Source organism: Equus asinus, chromosome 8 (assembly GCF_041296235.1).
Source record: "Equus asinus isolate D_3611 breed Donkey chromosome 8, EquAss-T2T_v2, whole genome shotgun sequence".
Classification (NCBI taxonomy): Eukaryota; Metazoa; Chordata; class Mammalia; order Perissodactyla; family Equidae; genus Equus; species Equus asinus.
Genome location: NC_091797.1, coordinates 94,134,234 through 94,152,559, shown reverse-complemented (window position 1 = coordinate 94,152,559; position 18,326 = coordinate 94,134,234). Strand labels below are relative to the sequence as shown.

At 43.9% G+C, this 18,326-nt stretch overlaps 1 protein-coding gene across 1 annotated transcript in view; it reads right to left on the bottom strand.

Annotated features, from left to right (window-relative positions):
* SLC5A1 (solute carrier family 5 member 1) overlaps positions 1-18,326 on the bottom strand; it is a 61,632-nt gene that overhangs the window by 10,945 nt on the left and 32,361 nt on the right. Inside the window, exons 6-12 of the mRNA XM_014834194.3 lie at positions 13,438-13,543; positions 12,209-12,289; positions 10,647-10,867; positions 10,270-10,405; positions 8,556-8,663; positions 4,234-4,384; positions 1,880-2,048 (exon numbers count right to left, since the gene is read on the bottom strand). Of these exons, the coding sequence (XP_014689680.1) occupies positions 1,880-2,048; positions 4,234-4,384; positions 8,556-8,663; positions 10,270-10,405; positions 10,647-10,867; positions 12,209-12,289; positions 13,438-13,543 (972 nt within the window). The remainder of the gene's footprint in view (positions 1-1,879; positions 2,049-4,233; positions 4,385-8,555; positions 8,664-10,269; positions 10,406-10,646; positions 10,868-12,208; positions 12,290-13,437; positions 13,544-18,326) is intronic.

The following is an 18,326-nucleotide window of genomic DNA, read 5'->3' as shown; positions in this document are numbered from 1 at the left end:
AAGAATAAGGAAAAAGAAAAAACTGTTCCCCATTCATCCCCTATACATGTCTTAAGTCAAAAAAAATATTTCTTGACTTTAGTTTGTATGAATAGTATTGATAAAACTTGCTAGAGTTTTCCTTCTCTTTTGGCAATTAGCCTCTTCTTATTACTGTAGACTTTATTCCCAAGAAGCTCTTGACAAATCTGGGAACCTTTGACATTTTCCTCAAGACTTAGAGTCACCCCTCAGCAAACACAGTTCCTGACCAGTCCTGAGAATCACCTTGCAATCTCTAAATGCTATACTCCAGAGACTCAAGGCCAGGGTTTCTCACCCTCAGCACTGTGACAATTGGGCTGGATAATTCTTCGTGGGGAGGGAAGGCGCTGTCCCGTGCATTGTAGAATGTTTGCAGCATCCCTGGCCTCCACCTACTACATACCAATGGCATCCCCTGAGTCATAACACTCAGAAATGTTCCGAGACATTGCCAAATATCCCCTGGGGGGAGCCTCAAAATCACCCCCAGTGGAGAATCTTCTCAGCCTATCCAGTTCTTAGCCTTATATTTTGAAGGCCCTGGTCCACTGCTGGATTGAATATGCTGATATCCCACTGCAATATCCAACTGGGTTTCTAGCCACACTTTCCTAACTTGTATTTCAGAAATCTCCCAGTGAGCCAGCTTCTGCCAATCCCTACTGAAACATATCCCAAGATGTGTCCTCATTTCTCTAACCAGTTGAGACCACTTTCAGGCTCAATTATGACCTCTCAAGGGCATTTATCTATGCGCCTGGTTTTTGTCACCAGCAAATCTGGACTATCTTCCTAATAGCAAATGGCAAATGAAGAGGGGCACATGTGGTGATTTATGTACCTCAAAGCTGGGTCACTCCAGTGATGTATTTCACTGGTATATGTTTGTTTCAGACCTGTTGGGAGAAAAGAGTTGTTTCCAACCAAAAAAATGTAATGATTTATATTGTTTCAGACAATCAGCTAAATAGTCAGCACCCCTGCTCTTTCCCAACCCTCCCCAATCACACAGATGGTCGGATACAGAGACCGCTGAGCAACACCCCAATCAGAAAGTATATCCAAAGATATTTTTTTCATGGTGCTTCAAAATCTATGATGTCAGCCCACCAATGACCCAAATTCTTTAGCCTAGTTTTCAAAGGGACCATTCCTCAACTAACTTTAGCCTGCCTTTCCAGTTGTGTCTTCCATTACACACACACACACACACACAAACTTCCTCTCAAGCCAGGGGAGATTCCTCATCCTCACCCTTATCCTTCCACTTCCATGTCTGAGTTCTGGACAGTGCTAGTCTCTCTGCCTTGAACGCCCTCTCTTCCCTCTCAGTTTCAGCCCATGCTGATTTAGCCTTTCTGGGAATCCCTCCCTACTTAGATTTTGTGCCTCATTTTACCCCTCAATTGCTATCTACCTTACATTGTTTTATACCTAAACCGCTTGAGCACCAGGACTTGGTCCTTCAGTGGGCCCTGAAAAGTGCTGGCTGGAAAGTCTTGCTCACTGCAGAACTGCTGGAAGCAGTCTGTGCTAGGACTTCTTCCAGAGCTGCTCACCCAGGGGCTACAAACGCTCCAGGGAGTGCCATGCAGTTGGGTCAAAATCACCAAGTTTGGATGGAAAAATGTACATCATTAGTTTGGAACCTGCAGCAAGGAGGAGAGTCTGACAGAATGTGAACCCAGGAGAGTCCCATAGTCCCCAGAGGCTTTCCAGTACAAACCCTCAGTGACACACCCATTCCTGCTTAAGAAGTCTGGGAAATAGAATCCTTCCCATAGAGAATATGTGAACCCACATGGGAACTTCTGTGCCAGAATGGCTTTTCTGGACATGCCAGAATGATACCTACTGACTCAGTGGTTCTCTTCCAGAAAATAGCAAGGAGGAATACAGCTGCGATGGGTGGTCCCAAGTAACTGGTGATGGACTGGATGTAATCGAAGAGCTGCCCACTTTGTGCTGACTGCACAATGGGCACCCAGGCGATGCTGACGCCAATCAGCACCAGGATGAACAACCTGAAATCAAAGCCCCCAAAATAGAGTGTCAATAAATGCCTTTACTTGAGTAAATATATTTCACTGGGTATCATATATATATATAGATAGATATAGATATAACTATCAAATATATATACACACATAAATGTATATATTTTTAAGATATACATATATAAATTTTACGTGTGTGTATATATATATTATATACATATAATATGACCACAGCATGGAAAAATAATGAGCAAATTCATCTTGAGGCTTTTTTCTTCTGCGTTCTGTCTCTTCAGGAAAATCATCTATGCTTATGAGTAAGTGAAATGCCCTGGACTTTCAATAGCAGTGTGGACCCAGTCACTAGCATAAGAGAATCCCACTCTGAGAGGCAGGAGAGTTTAGGAACAAGGGTATGAGCTTTGGAGTCAGACAGTCCTGGATTCAAATTCTTATTCTCTCCATGTGACACTGGACACGTTGCTTAACCTCTCTGAGTCTCAGTTTCTCCATCTGTAAACTTGGAATAATAAAACCAACCTTGAAAAGTTGGAATAAAGATTAGTGAGAGTAAAACACTTAGCAAATAGTAAACACTCAATAAATACTAAAGACTATAATTATTATTTTCTCCTCTTTCTTCTTCTTCATAATAAAGTTAAAAACACAAGCCAAGAAGAGTTTCTAAAGAAACGGTCTAAATAGAAAGGCACACTACCAGGTGTTTTCAGCTCTCCTCCTTTTGAGTTTCACTTCAAGTCCTGAAAAGATTGCAAGGTTCCCTTACAAGCTCTTCTTACTTATCCTTTTGATTTAATTAGAAAGAAGGCTGTGTTTCCCTTACCTCACTGACCTGAATTTAAGGCAAATGAGTCTTAAACTAACCCTCACAAAGCAGTGTTTTCACCCACATATTTCTCCTTCTGGAATGCCCTTCCCATTTCCCCATTGACCCAAATCCTACCCATCATTTTGGACTCAGCTCAGGGTCTCCCTCCCAGAGGAACCTTCCCAACTACCACATGCCACACTTACCTCTCCCTTCTCTGAGCCCCTGACTGCTCTTACAGTCCCCACAGCAAAGGATAGAATTGTTTCATGTAACTGTAGCTTATCCAGGGCAAGGACAAGCCAAGGGCAGCAATTGTGGGATGCACAAAAATGTGAGCCCCAACATAATCTCAGGGCCAAGGAGTCCAGCCCTGAGCCAAGCAACAAAATGGGTCTCTTCTTATGTTGCATCCTGAGCCTTACAAATAACAGAAAAAGCCAATAAACTCCTTTCAAAGGAAAAACCAGTCAGGGTAACAGTGCTGCTTCCTGTGAGGCAGAGTAGTAGACTCTGGCCTGGTCAGACTTCCTCTGGGTGCCAGGAGTCTTGTCACCTGAGAGTGGTCTGTCACTTTTCTTCCACTTCCTTTGCCCTAACTTGCTGATAAGACCTATGAGGTAGCAGCCCATACCCCTCCTGCACTCAGTGGGAACCCTTCCCTTGACTGACATCCCAGGGACATGTCCCACCTGCCGTGAGGAGGTCGGCCTGCCTTGGTCCTATGGAGAGACACAGCAGAGCTTCTGCCAGTCCTCTGTCCAGAGCATCTGCTCCATGGATAACTGTGATCACGAGCACTCCTGACACATGTGTCAATGCTTACTGCTTTCAGGACCCTGTTGTGTCAATTGTGCACATAGCCTAGTGTTTTAGACTTTACAGAGCATGCTCACAAGCACAATATCGCCTGAACCTCACAATGGTCCTGCAAAATGTTGCGGCAAATGGTCAAGGCATTGGAGGCACCTGGGCCTCAAAGATGGCCAGTGTGGAGAGCCACAGTGTGGAAGCTGAGGAGGACAGCATGGGGCAGTGTAAATGGCCTTGGACAAGGACTCAGTTGGCCATGAGTTCCAGTCTTGGCCCTGCCGCTGTCCAGGTTGCCTGGATTTAGGCAGGATAAACCTCATTTTGCTCATTGATAAACTGAGAGTTAGATTCGATGATCTCTGATGTCACTTCTTTCTCCAGAGGGGCATTGTTTGATGATCTCCAAATGAAAGTTAAATGCCATTCAAGGGCAAACATAACCAGCTACAAAGATAACTCTCATTCTATGCAGACATCTACCAATCTTCCCTTGCTTGAGGGCTAACACAGATGGAACCTCTCTGATCATTCAAGCTTTCTTAGTACGTGGTATGAGAATGCTGCATTTACCTTCCTACAAGCATGAGCTCTTTCTCAGATGCTCTCTTCCGGATCTTGGTGTAGATGTCCATGGTGAAGAGGGTGCTAGCACTGTTGAAGATGGAGGTCAGGGAGCTCATGAGGGAGGCCAACATGACTGATAGCATCAGGCCTCGCAATCCTGGAAGAGAAGGAGGTTGTGAGTGGCACACACAGCGCCTCAGCTCTTTTGTGCTCAGAAAGCGTGAAGCCTCAAAGTTTGTTTGCCTTCTGAAACCATGCCATGTTCTCTGATTTATCTCTCCAGAAAAAGTAGAAGTTTTAAAAAAATGGACTATGGCTTCAAATTATATTGTAAGCCCATAGCAGTCAATGAAGAGCTAGAATACAATATATATAAGGTAAATACTTTATAACTGGATGATAATGATCATGGTAGTAGTGGTGGTAGTGATGGTGCCTGTGTGTTTCCATATGAGGGGACTTTTATGAAAAAATAGCCCATAAAATGGGAGAAAATATTTGCAAATCATACATCTAATTAGAGTCTAGTATACAGAATACATATGTAAAGAACTCCTACTACTCAATAATAAAAAGACAAATAACCCAATTAAAATGGGCAAAGGATCTAAATAGACACTTCTCCAAAGAAGATAAATAAATGGCTAATAATCACATGAAAAGATCTTCAATATCAGGGAAATTCAAATCAAAACCACAATGAGATACTACTAGGGGCTGGCCCGGTGGCATAGTGGTTAGGTTCACATGCTTCGCTTCAGCGGCCCAGGGTTCGCAGGTTCAGACCCCAGGCATGGATCTAGCACCGCTCATCAGGCCACACTGTGGTGGCATCTCACATAAAATGAAGGAAAATTGACACAGATGTTAGCTCAGGGCCAATCTTCCTCACCAAAAAACAACAACACACACACAACGAGATACTACTTTGCACCCTCTTGAGTGGCTATAATTAAAAAAAAAAAGACAGATAATAACAAGTGTGGGTGGAGATGTGAAGACATAGGAACCCTCATACATTGCTGGCAGTAATGTAAAATGATACAGCTACTGTGTAAAATAGTCTGGCAGGTCCTCAAATATTTCAACATGGAGTTACTATATGACCCATCAATTTTACTCCTAGGTATGTACCTAAAAGAAATGAAAACATATGTCCACAGAAACATTTGTACATGAATGTTTGCAGCAGTATTATTTATAATAGTAAAAAATCGAAAAAAAACAAATGTCCATCAACTGATGAATGGGTAAACAAAATGTGGTATGTCCATTCAATGGAACGTCATTCATCAATAAAAAGGAACAAAGTACTAAGACCTGTGACAACATGGATGAACTTTGAAAACTATGCTCAGTGAAAGAAGCCAGACTTAAAATAACAACTACTGTATGACCCCACTTATATGAAGTAGCCAGAGTAAACAAATCCATGGAGACAGAGGTAGATCAGTTGTTGCCTAGGTCTGCAGTAGGCCCTAGTGGGGATTGGGGTGAAATACGGGGTGATTACTAGTGGGGACAGGATTTCTTCTGAGGATGAAATTTTCCTCCTCAAAATTTTCTAAATTCGTTGTGATGGTTGCACAACTCTCTGGATATACAAAAACTGTTGAATTGCACACCTTATGGTATGTGACACATAACTCAAAAAGTTGTCAGTGAAAAAACTCTGACCTAAGCAAGTCATGCCAACATCTAGGCCCCATTTTTTGGTTTGTTAAGTGGGGATAATACTACACCTGCCCAAATCAGAATAAGGGATTGTTGCTTTAAAATTTTTCCCAATCATGGCAAGCATGGTTGGCTACAAACTCTATTACTCCTTCTGTACCGAGGCAAGTGCAAGGTCGTCCCTGCTGAAGCTGGAAGGACAGGCCATGATGAGGGCCCGCCATTGAGAGTACAGTCTCAGAGTAAACTTTGGGGTCACCTAGGCCTACCATCCATCCGATACATGAATCCCATCCAACCTTTTCCTCTGCTCAAACTCTCCAGAAACAGGAAATCCACTACCCCACAGGGAGTCTGCTCCCTCTTGGACAGTCCTGAGTAGGCTGATGTCTGCCTCGCTACAGCCTCAGACACAGTCCCTATGCTACCCCACAGAAGAGGTCTTACCCTTCATTTATCTTACCATTTTTCATATATTCAAAGACAACTTATGTCCCCTCAACTCTCTCTTCTTCAAGGTAAACATCCTCAGTTTCTTGCAATATTCTGTATAACTGGGTTTGGGGAACCCAAATATATAGAACTCGTATCACTCCATTAACCTTCAGCTTGTTAGATTTGAGTCAACATTGCTGCCTTTGGAGATCTCTTTCACACATGATTCTAACATTTCTCTAGGTTTTGTATCTGTAAATCTTTTCTTAGTTTCATTTTCATCTACAGCTTTGCAAGAAGAAATGAAAAGGCTGCCTATTCCAATTATTTTGTCATTTGTCAAGAGGTTTTTTAAATGATTCCTTCTGAGTTCATATAATGTAGATCACAGTCTATTGGAGCTACAGAAAGAGTTATAAAGATCATCTAGTCCAACCGTCTCACCTTTCAGTTGATAAAACAAAGTTCCATTTCAAAGAGTTAGTAGTTAGGGCTTCAAGCACTAACTCTGTCATTTGCTCAGTGTTACTTCATCTGTTAATTGCTAAGCTGGATGGAGCTCTCCCCTCTGTACTACACTCTTTTCAAACTCTCATTCGTTTATTCACTCAACAAATATTTGTTGAACATAATTTTACAGCAGTCCAGGAAAGAAGTAATGGTATATCAGAGCAGGGTGATGGAGGTGAAAACAGATGGAGGTAGATGAATACAAGAGATATTTAGGAGGCAAATGGACAGAATTTGGTGATGGATTACTCAAGGAACATTTACTGGCTGAGTGGAGGAGGCTGAATCTGTAAGTGAGACAGAAAGGAGCAGCTGAAAGTATGGGGGGAAGAAACCACAAATAGGAATGTGTTATGGAATCCAAGAGAAGAGAGTCCTCAAAGATGAGTGATCAATAATGCTGAATGCTACTGAGGAGTCCAGTAAAACGAGGAATGGAAAATATCTATTCAATCTAGCACAGGGCAGTCATTAGGGAATCTGGTGTTTACAGAAGCCAGATTTCAGCCAAAAGTGAGAGAATGACAATGGCACATGTAAACAGCAACTCATTGTCCTGCTTCCCACACATCTTTCTGTCATGCACAATCCACTCTAACACAGTGTTCAGAGCTACAGTCCTTACCAGGATCTGCCAATCGAAAGAAATAATATAAACAACCCCACAGAGGCCCATTCAATTCAAGCCAGAATTCTAAAAGAGCCATGGGACTCTTGTTTAATTGCAACCTTAATTAATAAGCAGCCTGGTTCAGTGGAATAGTTAACTATTACTCTCATTTTTATAGAATTTGAATGCAAATGGTTTGCCCAAGGTCATGCATCCAGTCTGTGGTTAAAAAAAAAAAAAAAAAACCATCCCAAATTCCTCAATTCCAGCCGTGAGCCAAGTTAAGCCAGACAATGAGTTGCTGTGTGGCCTTGGAAAAGTCACTTTCTCTCTGTATGCCTCAGTTTCCTCAACTGTAAAATGAACAGGTTTGACTAGATGGTCTCTATATTTCCTTCCAGCAATAAAATTTTATATAAGTTTATTCTAAATTTTCCTGATCGATACCTTTGAATTTTTAGTCTCCTGAGACCCCCTAACCTAATGAGATTTGCATCTCTTGAGATAGAATTAGATTTTTCTTCAACATGAAATATTAACAGTAGCCTCACAGGTCTGCCCCCAAACTCTAATTATTCTGGACTCTGAAGTACTCAATATCCTAGGATAACACAGTCTCTTTTGTGAGAAGCTCCCTTGTATCCCATCCATCGACTGCCTCAAACATCCTCATTCTAGAACTTAAATCACTCCTTGCTCTTCTCTCCATGTTTTTCCTAAGAACAGTCTACAAGTCAATTCATTTTCAGGTAACACCCATTTAGTTCAAGTCTTCATGTTAATGTCTACTGGAGAGCTTCAAAAGACCTCCTAGACGAGCATGGAAAAGCCATGATTTTCCCTAACATGTTTTCACATCATCTCTTTTCCAAGCCCAACTGGTGGACAAGCACCAGGTCTCATGGAGCCCAACCAACTCATGTCTCCTTCCCACTGAAGGAAGAGATGTTCAAAAACTGAGGACACCCGGAATGAGGCTTTCCCTGCCGGCCCCACAGGATCAGAAACGCCTTTGCCCTAGAAGGTCCACAGAAATCTATGTGAAGCCTAAGCCCAATCAGCCTCCCAAGAAAGACCCACCAGCGAGGATGACTCTTACCATCAGGCATGAGCTCTATCACCAAAGTTGGGTAGGCAATGTTGGAACAGCCAACCTTGATGCCGCAATATTTCTCACATTCTGAGGGGAGGACGCAGGCCACTCTTTCTGGTGAGAGATGAAGAGCCATGTCAGCAAGCAAACATCAGGGAAATAGTTCCAAGATTCACTTTCTTGCTTTCTGCTGAGGAAGATTCACCCTGAGCTAACATCTGTTGCCAATCTTCCTCTTTTGTTATGTGAGCCGCAACAGCATGGCCATTGACAGATGAGTGGTGTAGGTCTGCGCCCGGGAAATAAACCCAGGCCGCTGAAGCAGAGTGCCCTGAACTTAACCACTAGGCCATGGGGCTGGGTGAAGATTTACTTTCTTAAAACAAGGCTTCAAACAGGACATTCCTGCCCAAGGCCCTGAAATGGTTCCACAAAGACTAAAGCTGCTGGCTGAGCCCTTCCATGCCATGCCCCTGCCCTGCTGGTCCTGACCATCCCCAAGCTCTGATTGGGGAGAAAAGACAGTTCCTAGGCAGAGGAGGGAGGAAGCAAAGACACACTAGGGTGGGGAGGGAGGGGGCACAATCCTTAGACTTTAGCTAGCTACCCTGCAGCTCAGCAGTGACGATGATTTTGAATACCACAGTGACTTGTGGCTCCTAATCTTGAGGTTTACTTTAAGAAGCTATTGACAGTAGAGTTGAATGCCCAAATAACTAAGGGAATTCCCCAGGAGAAGGGCAGTTGGGTATTACTTCCAAGATGTGGAAAATCTGGAGAGAGAGAGAAAGAAAGTAGCCTGGGAGGGAAAAGGAACATCTAGAAACTTAGATCCAGAGACTTATAGAAAATTCTTGAAACTTCTATAGAATTTAGATCAACAAACGTTCGTGAGGTACCTACTCCAGGTATATCATTTAGTGCTGCCCCATTTAGCACTGATTCGTTACAGCACTAACTATCTCAAGTACCTTAATATGTGTTATATCCATTATGATATAAACTATTCAATTAGAAATATTTTTCTTGTGACAGGCAAGCTAGAATAAGAGTGTGAGAGCACTATTAGAAGCACTTTTAACAGCTAGTGGCAGCAACTGCCCCCGGGCTGTCCTGTCTTCATTTTGGAGGGCGCTCACCAAACCTTCACTCCGTGGTGCTCTCTTTTCTGTCATTATTTAATGTTCCAGGAAACAGTTTTGACCTATGATGACTGATCAAAGAACACATGCAAATGGCAATGTTGGAGAGGCCACAAAAGGGCCAAGAAAGAATTCTATCACCCTGGATAGCAAAGTACAAAGCTCAGGACTCCTTCAAGGAAATGGTCCAGGAAACAGGGCTCAGAGCAGCAGGCAATTTGAGATTGGCTGGGGGCCGGGGTCCTTTGACACTAAGGACATCATACACACTACTACAGCCTGGGCTGGGAGGGACTGAGCAAGAAGTGAGCAAATATTAGCCTGAAGAAGCTACAGCTGAAGGCATGTTGTGACTTCAGAGAATTTACAGAGAAAAAGGGGAAAAGCAATTGCCAATGTAAGGAACTAGAGAAGACAGCTCCACAGGCTCTGTGACCTCAAGTTGCTAACTTGAGGGGGAACAGAAAGCATAGCAAGAAAAGAAGAAGTGTGTAGAAAAGAAGGAACAGGGCTTTAGAAGTGACTCGGAGCCAGGAAAATGAGAGAGAGTAGCCAGTGAATCCAGCAGGAAGCGTTACCTGTGTACAGGATGCGGCTGACCATTCCCGTCATCACCATGAGGAACATGGGCAGTATTTTCAGGTACCCACACATGATACAGCCGCCCTTCACATGAGACATGTTTTTGGCTGAGAGGCAGCGTTGCACAATGACCTGCCAGGGAAAGCTTAGTGAGGGAGGGGTGCAGGCCAGAGACCCTAAGACACCCTCCAGGTACCCCAGCTCCTAGAGTACTCCCATGTCACCTGGCACTCCCATGTCACCAAGGCTCAGTGACCCTCAGACCACATGAGCCCTGCCCCACCTTTCCCAACTCCACAAGCCACAGACAGACAGGAGTCCCTGTAGCACCCTGAGGGATACCCTCTCCACCCTGAGCATCCAGCGTGAGTACCTGATCTGTGCACCAGTACCACAGGGTGAGGATGAACAGCCCAAAGATGAGCCCAGGCCATGGCAGGTCTCCCTTGAGGGGATCTCGGAAGATGTGGAAGGAGTCGGCCCTTGGGGTGTAGCATTCTTCTTTGATGGTGATGTTTCCATCAGAAATCATGGTTGGAATAGCTTTCATGTACTTTTCCATGAAGGCTTCATAGCCTCCCACCTCATTAAAAGCTGGAAAATATTGGCAACAAAAATCAACACGCTGACGCTCTCAACTCTGCATAGTGGTTTCTTCCTGTGGATGCCTGAGAAACTGGGAGGACCCAACCCACGGCCAGAACCCTCGCTGTGTGGTCTTGGGCAAGTCATTCTGGATCTCAGCTTTCTCTTCCATAGAATGGGTGTATTAACCCTGCCCAGCCCCCTCAGGGGGCTACAGTGAGGGTCCAAAGCAATAACCTGTGAAAGTGCTCCACCATAAACCTCTTTACAAAGGGAAAGTATTTGAATTATTAAAAGAAAGGCCTTGGTTTTGAACTAGATTCAAAGACTCTGTTCTGCCCCACACCCCCAGCTGTCAGCAGACACAGAGACACACAGACTGATCCCAGCAGTGGCCTCAGCAGTGGTGGGATGGACAGAGAATGGGAATTTCCAGCTCTTAGAAAACAGAGCATAGAGAGCGGATAAGAGGCTCCACAGAACACACAGAGAGCATGGGCCCCCTTAAAAATAAAACGCATTTTACATCCTCCCCTAACAAGCACATCTACATCTTTAGGATTTCATAGACAAATAAAACTTCAAAATTTAGGTGGAGGGGGCCAACATAGAGTGGCTAATTTTTTAAATTTTGTCAAGTAAGGACATAGACAAGAAAATGATCAATTACTATCACCAATTCGTTTTTTTTTTTTTTTTTTTTAAGATTTTATTATTTCCTTTTTCTCCCCAAAGCCCCCCGGTACATAGTTGTATATTCTTCGTTGTGGGTTCTTCTAGTTGTGGCATGTGGGACGCTGCCTCAGCGTGGTCTGATGAGCAGTGCCATGTCCGCGCCCAGGATTCGAACCAACGAAACACTGGGCCGCCTGCAGCGGAGCGCGCGAACTTAACCACTCGGCCACGGGGCCAGCCCCTACCAATTCGTTTTTTAAAAGAACATTTAACGTCAAATTGTAGATAAGACATAATCTGAGATTTAAGATGAAACATATGAATATATTTAGCCTGGGGGATGTCTAGCCTTATCCTCTTCTTTGTCTGGTTTCTCTACAGGGAGAAGACCACATCATCAGAGGCCCGTACTGGCGACCACTGGCCCAGACTGTCTAGAGAAGGCAGCAAGGAATCCAGGTGCCATCTGGTCCAGGCCCCACCTGAAGCCTCGAAGGCTGAGGAAGGTACCACAGCACACTCACAATGATGGCCAGACCACTCCCCTGGGGAGGGCAGAGCATGCCCAGCTCACTGCTTGGGCCAGCGGCAGGCAGGGAGGCTGGACTCACTTTTCTCTCCCCGGGCCACTACCTCTGCCTCCCCACCTCCTCAGCCTACCCCAGCCCCACTTACCAAACCCAGTCAGGATAGCAGACCCCACCAGCATGATCGCAGTCTGCAAGGTGTCCGTGTAAATCACAGCCGCCAGGCCCCCTAAGCAGGCAAGGAGACAACATATCTGACCTCACGTAGGAGGGCAACCTGTCAGCCTGCCTCCTTTCCCCACCCTCTGCCCTTCTGAGCACACCCCTCAGTCCCCCACCTGCCTTTCCTTCCTTCCCTCCCTTGTCCTGTTACAGCAGTCTGGTACCTAGCATGTTCCAACATCTCCACTTGTGACAGAAATGCTGGGAAGGCCTTGGGGAAAGGAGAATGTTTCTCTCTATTTGAAGAGGAAGAGCTTCATGTGACCCTTTTAGCCAAGAGATGGCTCCTCTATGGTAAGAAGAACCATCTTCCACAAATAAAGGCAAGGAAGACCAAAGAGCTGACACCCTACAAGATGTCTTGGTACATTACCAAATTGGCACATTTCAAAGGGCTACTTGTATGTCTACTCTCTCTTTTTTCAGACCATCTAAGTAACTTCTTGTCTCCAAAGCTATGGGGCTCCAGCTGAGCAGTAAGTTCCATCACTGACCCCGGCCCCACTAACGGGGGCAGAGTAACACCTCTGCAAAGGTGTCCCCAATTGTTAGTCGTGTCACCAGCTTCTCCAGTCATGTCTTGAGTCTTCCTCTAAAATCTTTGTATGTGTCACTCACTCTCTTTCTCTCTACAGTGCCTGCCAATCTCTGTCACATCAAATCCAAGGCCTCTGTCTGGCTTCCAAGGCCTTTGCACTGTGACCTCATTTGAACTATCAGGCCTTATCACCCACACATAACTCCCAACTACCTCCCATTGACCACCCTCCTCCAGCCAAGTACATCTGCTTGCTCACCCTGCCTCTGCCCCATGCCATACCCATTCCTGCCTACATCCCCTTGCTCTCACCTCTCCTTGTGCCTGGCACTCCCTACCTGCTTCTTCCAACTCAGCCAAGTTCTCTCCACAATCTGCAAGACCAAGCCCTGCCCCACCTCCTATAAGAAGCTGTCCTGACTATTCCAGCCAACACTGGGTTTTCTGGGGCCACTTGTATAACTTATTAGGGTCTGTGAGCTAGGACCAAGCAAATACCCCATCCTGAAACTGTTTCCTGAGTGTATCTCTTCCTCGAGGGGAGAAACCGTCTCCAACTTCCCTTTATCCTTCACAAGTGGCTAACCCTGAGCTGGGCTTGAGCTGAATGGACTCACCTGTGATTGTGTAAATGCCAGTGACTGCCAATAAGAGAATGATGGCCAGGTACAGATCCAGTCCCAAGGCCATGTTGATGAATATGGCCCCAGAGAAGATGTCTGCCTGGAAGGAGAGGATAGGAGGAGTTAGGGATGAGAGAGGCCAGCTGGCTGCCAGGTGTGCCCAGGCCGTGGCTGAGTCCCTTCACCTGCAGAGACAGGGAGGTGAACTGGGTGGGGTTAGCAGAAGCCATCTCCTGAGTAGTGTCAATGCCTATGATTTCTGGGGCCCAATGTTGGCCCCCATCCCCCTGTCCTTTGTCTGAATCCTATAATTAGAGATTCACATTTTTATCTCCAGTTAACAATAGGGAAGACAAGCACTGCAAGATTCCACATATATGAGGTATCTAAAATAGTCAAATTCTTAAAATCAAAGACTGGGATGGTGTTTACCAGGGGCTGGGGGCATGGGGATGGGGAGTTATTAATCAACAGGCATAAAGTTTCAGTTAAATAAAACAAATAAGCTCTAGAGATCTGCTGCACAACATTGTACTTACAGTCAATAACAATGTATTTTACACTTAAAATTTGTCAAGAGGGGGCCGGTCTGGTGGCGTGTGGTTAAGTACAGGTACTCTGCTTCAGGGGCCCAGGGCTTGCAGGTTCGGATGCCCAGCGCGGACCTACACGCTGCCCATCAAACCATGCTGTGGCAGCGTCCCACATATAAAATAGAGGAAGACCAGCACAGACGTTAGCTCAGGAACAACTTTCCTCAAGCAAAAAGAGGAAGATTGGCAACAGATATTAGGTCAGGGTCAATCGTCCTCACCAAAAATAAAAACATTGTCAAGAGGATAGATGGCACGTTGTGTTCTTACTACAATAAAATAAAAGGATACTAACACTTGAAAAAGCATCACACTTTATTCCTAAGTTTCCCAGCAATCTTTTTTTTTTTATAAATGACTATTTTCTTTTCTTTTTTTGTTTTTAAGATTTTTATTTTTCCTTTTTCTTCCCAAAGCCCCCTGGTACATAGTTGTATATTCTTAGTTGTGGGTCCTTCTAGTTGTGGGACGCTGCATCAGCATGACCTGATGAGTGGTGCCATGTCTGCACCCAGGATTCAAACCGGTGAAACCCCGGGCAACTGAAGCGGAGCACGCAACTTAACCACTTGGCCATGGGTCCGGCCCCCCAGCAATCTTTATTCAAGATGATAAGAGATATTCCATGAAAAAAAATGATTCCATGGTCAAAGAGGTCAGTGAAATGCTAGATTATGCAAAGTTAGGCAGTTTCTTTACTACACAGCTTCTCTGAGCCTTTAATATACTGTGAGTCCCCAGCAGGGGAACATGATAAATGAACCTTCACAAACTTATTTAACTATGGAACTCTGTTTGCCAAGCAACAACTATTAACACCATAAGGTTCCTCCCAACCCACACAGTGGACTGCTGTACTAAGCTATTATCCATCATTTACACCTCAGTGTGCAAAGGTTTATCGGATGTATTCCCAAAAGCAAGTTTGAGTGCTAGAGAGTCCATGAGAGGGAAACACCTTTGAGTGGAGAGTAACTTTACCAACATTATAATTTTATCTTCCCAACCCCAGTGAAGTCCATCTTGACTCAAACACAACCAGAACATCACCAAGAACCTCTTGCACAGCAGGCTTGGTGCTAGGTGGATTTATCTAGATTATCTCATGTAACTTTAGGAAGAATTGTTCCCTCTTCACCCCTGAATTCCCCATTTCTTTTTTTTTCTTTCTCCCCAAAGCTCCAGTATAGAGTTGTATATCCTAGTTGTAAGTCATTCTAGTTCCTCTATGTGGGACACTGCCACAGCATGGCTTGATAAGCAGTGCGCAGGTCCGTGCCCAGGATCCAAACCAGCGAATCCCAGGCTGCTGAAGCAGAGTGCAGGAACTTAACCAGTAGGCCACAGGGCCAGCCCCTAATTTCCTATTTCTTGATGCAGTTCTTTTTTTCCCTCCCTGCCTCATTTAGCCCCATAAAGAAACTTCCACCTGGCTGGATGGGGCAGTTGCAAATTTAAACCAACAGAGAGTGCTGGGGTCACCCAAAAAGAATTTTCATGGCATTTCCAAAATACTACCAGGAAGGGTAGTATTAAGGGGTGATCATGGTGAATCTTTTGTTTTCAAATCTCTAGGTGCAAAAGAAACTAGATTTATCCTAGATGCAATGCATGTGCTGTTTACTGCATAAAATCTGCTACATTTCAGGGCACATAAAGGGCTGCCTAGTCAGAGCCCTGGAGAATGGTGCCCTTGCAACTCTTCTCTATTCTTATCTTCCCCTCTCTACTTCTTGGCAGCTTCTCAGGGCCTTCCACTGACTCAGTTCCTTGCCAATCCAATCTCCTGTTCCCTGCCTCTTTTAGTTGGCAGAGAGCTTGTCTTACACTAGGTCCATGTTTTTGTGCTAATGCATGACCCCCTCCCCCAAGATAGGCTTCCCAAAGACCTGGTGCCTTAGCTCCCCTACAAATTCTCTTAGCCACAGGGGACCTAATGTCATCATCTTTCCTGGTAGAGGAGGAGAAGCAGAGCCAGGAGGTGAAGAGAGAGATGGTGACTTAGAAAGAGACTGTCCCTCCCTGCCAGGGTGATTTTCAGCCGCTAGAAGTGGGAAAGTCCTGTAGCCAAGAAAAGCATTCACCTTCCAGGCCCTGGATCTGTTGGACCTTGCCCTCTGCAGTGGCCAAAGAGGAAGAAAGAGTCCTCAGCTGTACATTAGCCTTGCCAAGGGTGAAATGAGCACTCCTTCCTGACTCTGCACACTAGGCCACTTGAAATTGTGATGAGTATTCATATTGCCGGTCCCTCCCCTCCCAAGCCTCTATATCGTCACATAAAGTTATTTTGACTGAAAGGGCCCCATTGATTGTTTACAGTGGAATGCTGTTAAGTGCAGACACTTTTGACTCAGTGGATTAGCTAATAAGCATAAGTGAGCTGTAAAAAGATTCCAAGGTTGCTACTGCCTTAAAAATGCCCTTGGTTCTTTATTTTCCAGAGTAGTTAATTTGTAATGCTTTATGACAACATGCCATAGAAGACAGTGATATCCTCAATAATATTTGCCTTGCTATCTTTAGTTACAAATAAGTAACACGTAACTCCTAAGATAATGCTCTAAATGAAGTCTATAAAGCCTTATGGGAAGCGTTGAGATAATAGAAATCTTGTTTTTATAATACTCTGTTTCCAGATAACAGGGCAGATAAAGAATTTCTAAGAAAATTTCCCTCATGAATTGAAGAAACCTAGGAGAAATTCTTCCTCCCATGAGTCATTCCTAACTTCAGGGATAAATTCTTTCTGCCCTTGGAACCCCAAAAGCCAGCAGGAGTGCCTGGGGACACCACAGCTCAACTCACTTTAGTCCAAGCGCTCTGACATTAATCTTTGGATCCCCTAGGTGCCCAAACTTTATTCTGCTTCACTAGGTGGTTTTTTTCCCCCTCCATAGCCAGAGGATTTTATAGTTTACCAAGAGCTTTCAGATACATGCATTGTTTGGATCCTCAAAACAAGGTAATGGGACAGGTAAATTGGCTCCACCTTACAGATGAGAGAGACAAAGTTAAGGACTTGCTCAAGGGCTAAAATATAGGTTTTCTGTTTCCAAGTTTGATGACCTTTCCACAACATTGAAAGGTAAGGGTCCTCCTTTCTGGAATATTTTCTGCAGAGAGCAAGGTCTTTTTAATCAAGAAAAAATTTTAATTACTTTTAAAATAAAATGATTTATGTGTATAGTTAAAAAACAAACAGCAGAGAAAGTTGTTCATCAGAAAGTAAAAGTGGCCCCATTCTCATCACTCAACCCAAAGGTGACCACCATCAAGAGCTTTTTGTCCACCAGAGGATTTTTAAATAGCTTGTTGAAAATTGTATATTAACGATTATGTTCCACAGCCCCTAAAAATAATAACTCGGAAGATGAAAACATGGAAAAATGTGTACAGTTTGAGGCTAAGAGTGGGGAGAAAGACCACAAAGTGGTACCCATACTCTGATTGCAATTCTGTAAAGGAAAGCACACAATATGAGCAAGACCAAAATATGAAAATGTCTGTATTAGAATTATAGGATTATGCGTGCTTTTTCCCCTGCAGATTTTCTTAAATGCCATTATTACATTTTTCATACAGTTTCACTGGTGCAGGGAACAGAAATTTAAAAACAATATGTTCTTTATGGATATATAAGTACACATATATATGTAGTAAAAATATAAAAACATAGACCAGAAGAATACATACGAAGTTCAAGATAGCATTTACCTTTTAAGAAGGAAGGAAATAGGATCAGGAAGGGTACAGACAAGCCTTCTGTTATATGTGTAATGTTTAATTTCTTTTTTAAAAAAATGATTGTTTATAGAATCTGGGTGGTTGCATTTGCTCTATTATTCTCTGTATTTTTCTGTATGTTGTAAGCATGTCATTACTTTTTTATTTATAAAAATAGGGGACTGGATAGGGAACATACCACCAGCTTTGATATAAAAGAACTCTTCTATAATCCTAGAAGATCATTTGTTTCACAGTTCATCCCAGACTGCTCCTTCTCTAAACTGCTCTTAGCCTTTAACAAAGAAAAAAAAAAGTAAGGAAAGAAGAAAGGAAGGAAGGAACGAAGGAAGGAAGGGAAAGAGAAAAGCAAATTTTCCCATGCTGCTAAGCAAAATCAACTTGAAGTGAAATAGAAAATTATTGTCCTCTAGACCAGCGGTCAGCAAACCTTTCCTGTAAAGGATCAGATAATAAATATTTTAGGCTTTGCAGGCCATACAGTCTTTGTCCAACCTGCTCAACTCTGCCGTGGAAGCATGAAAGCAACCATAGACAATACATCAA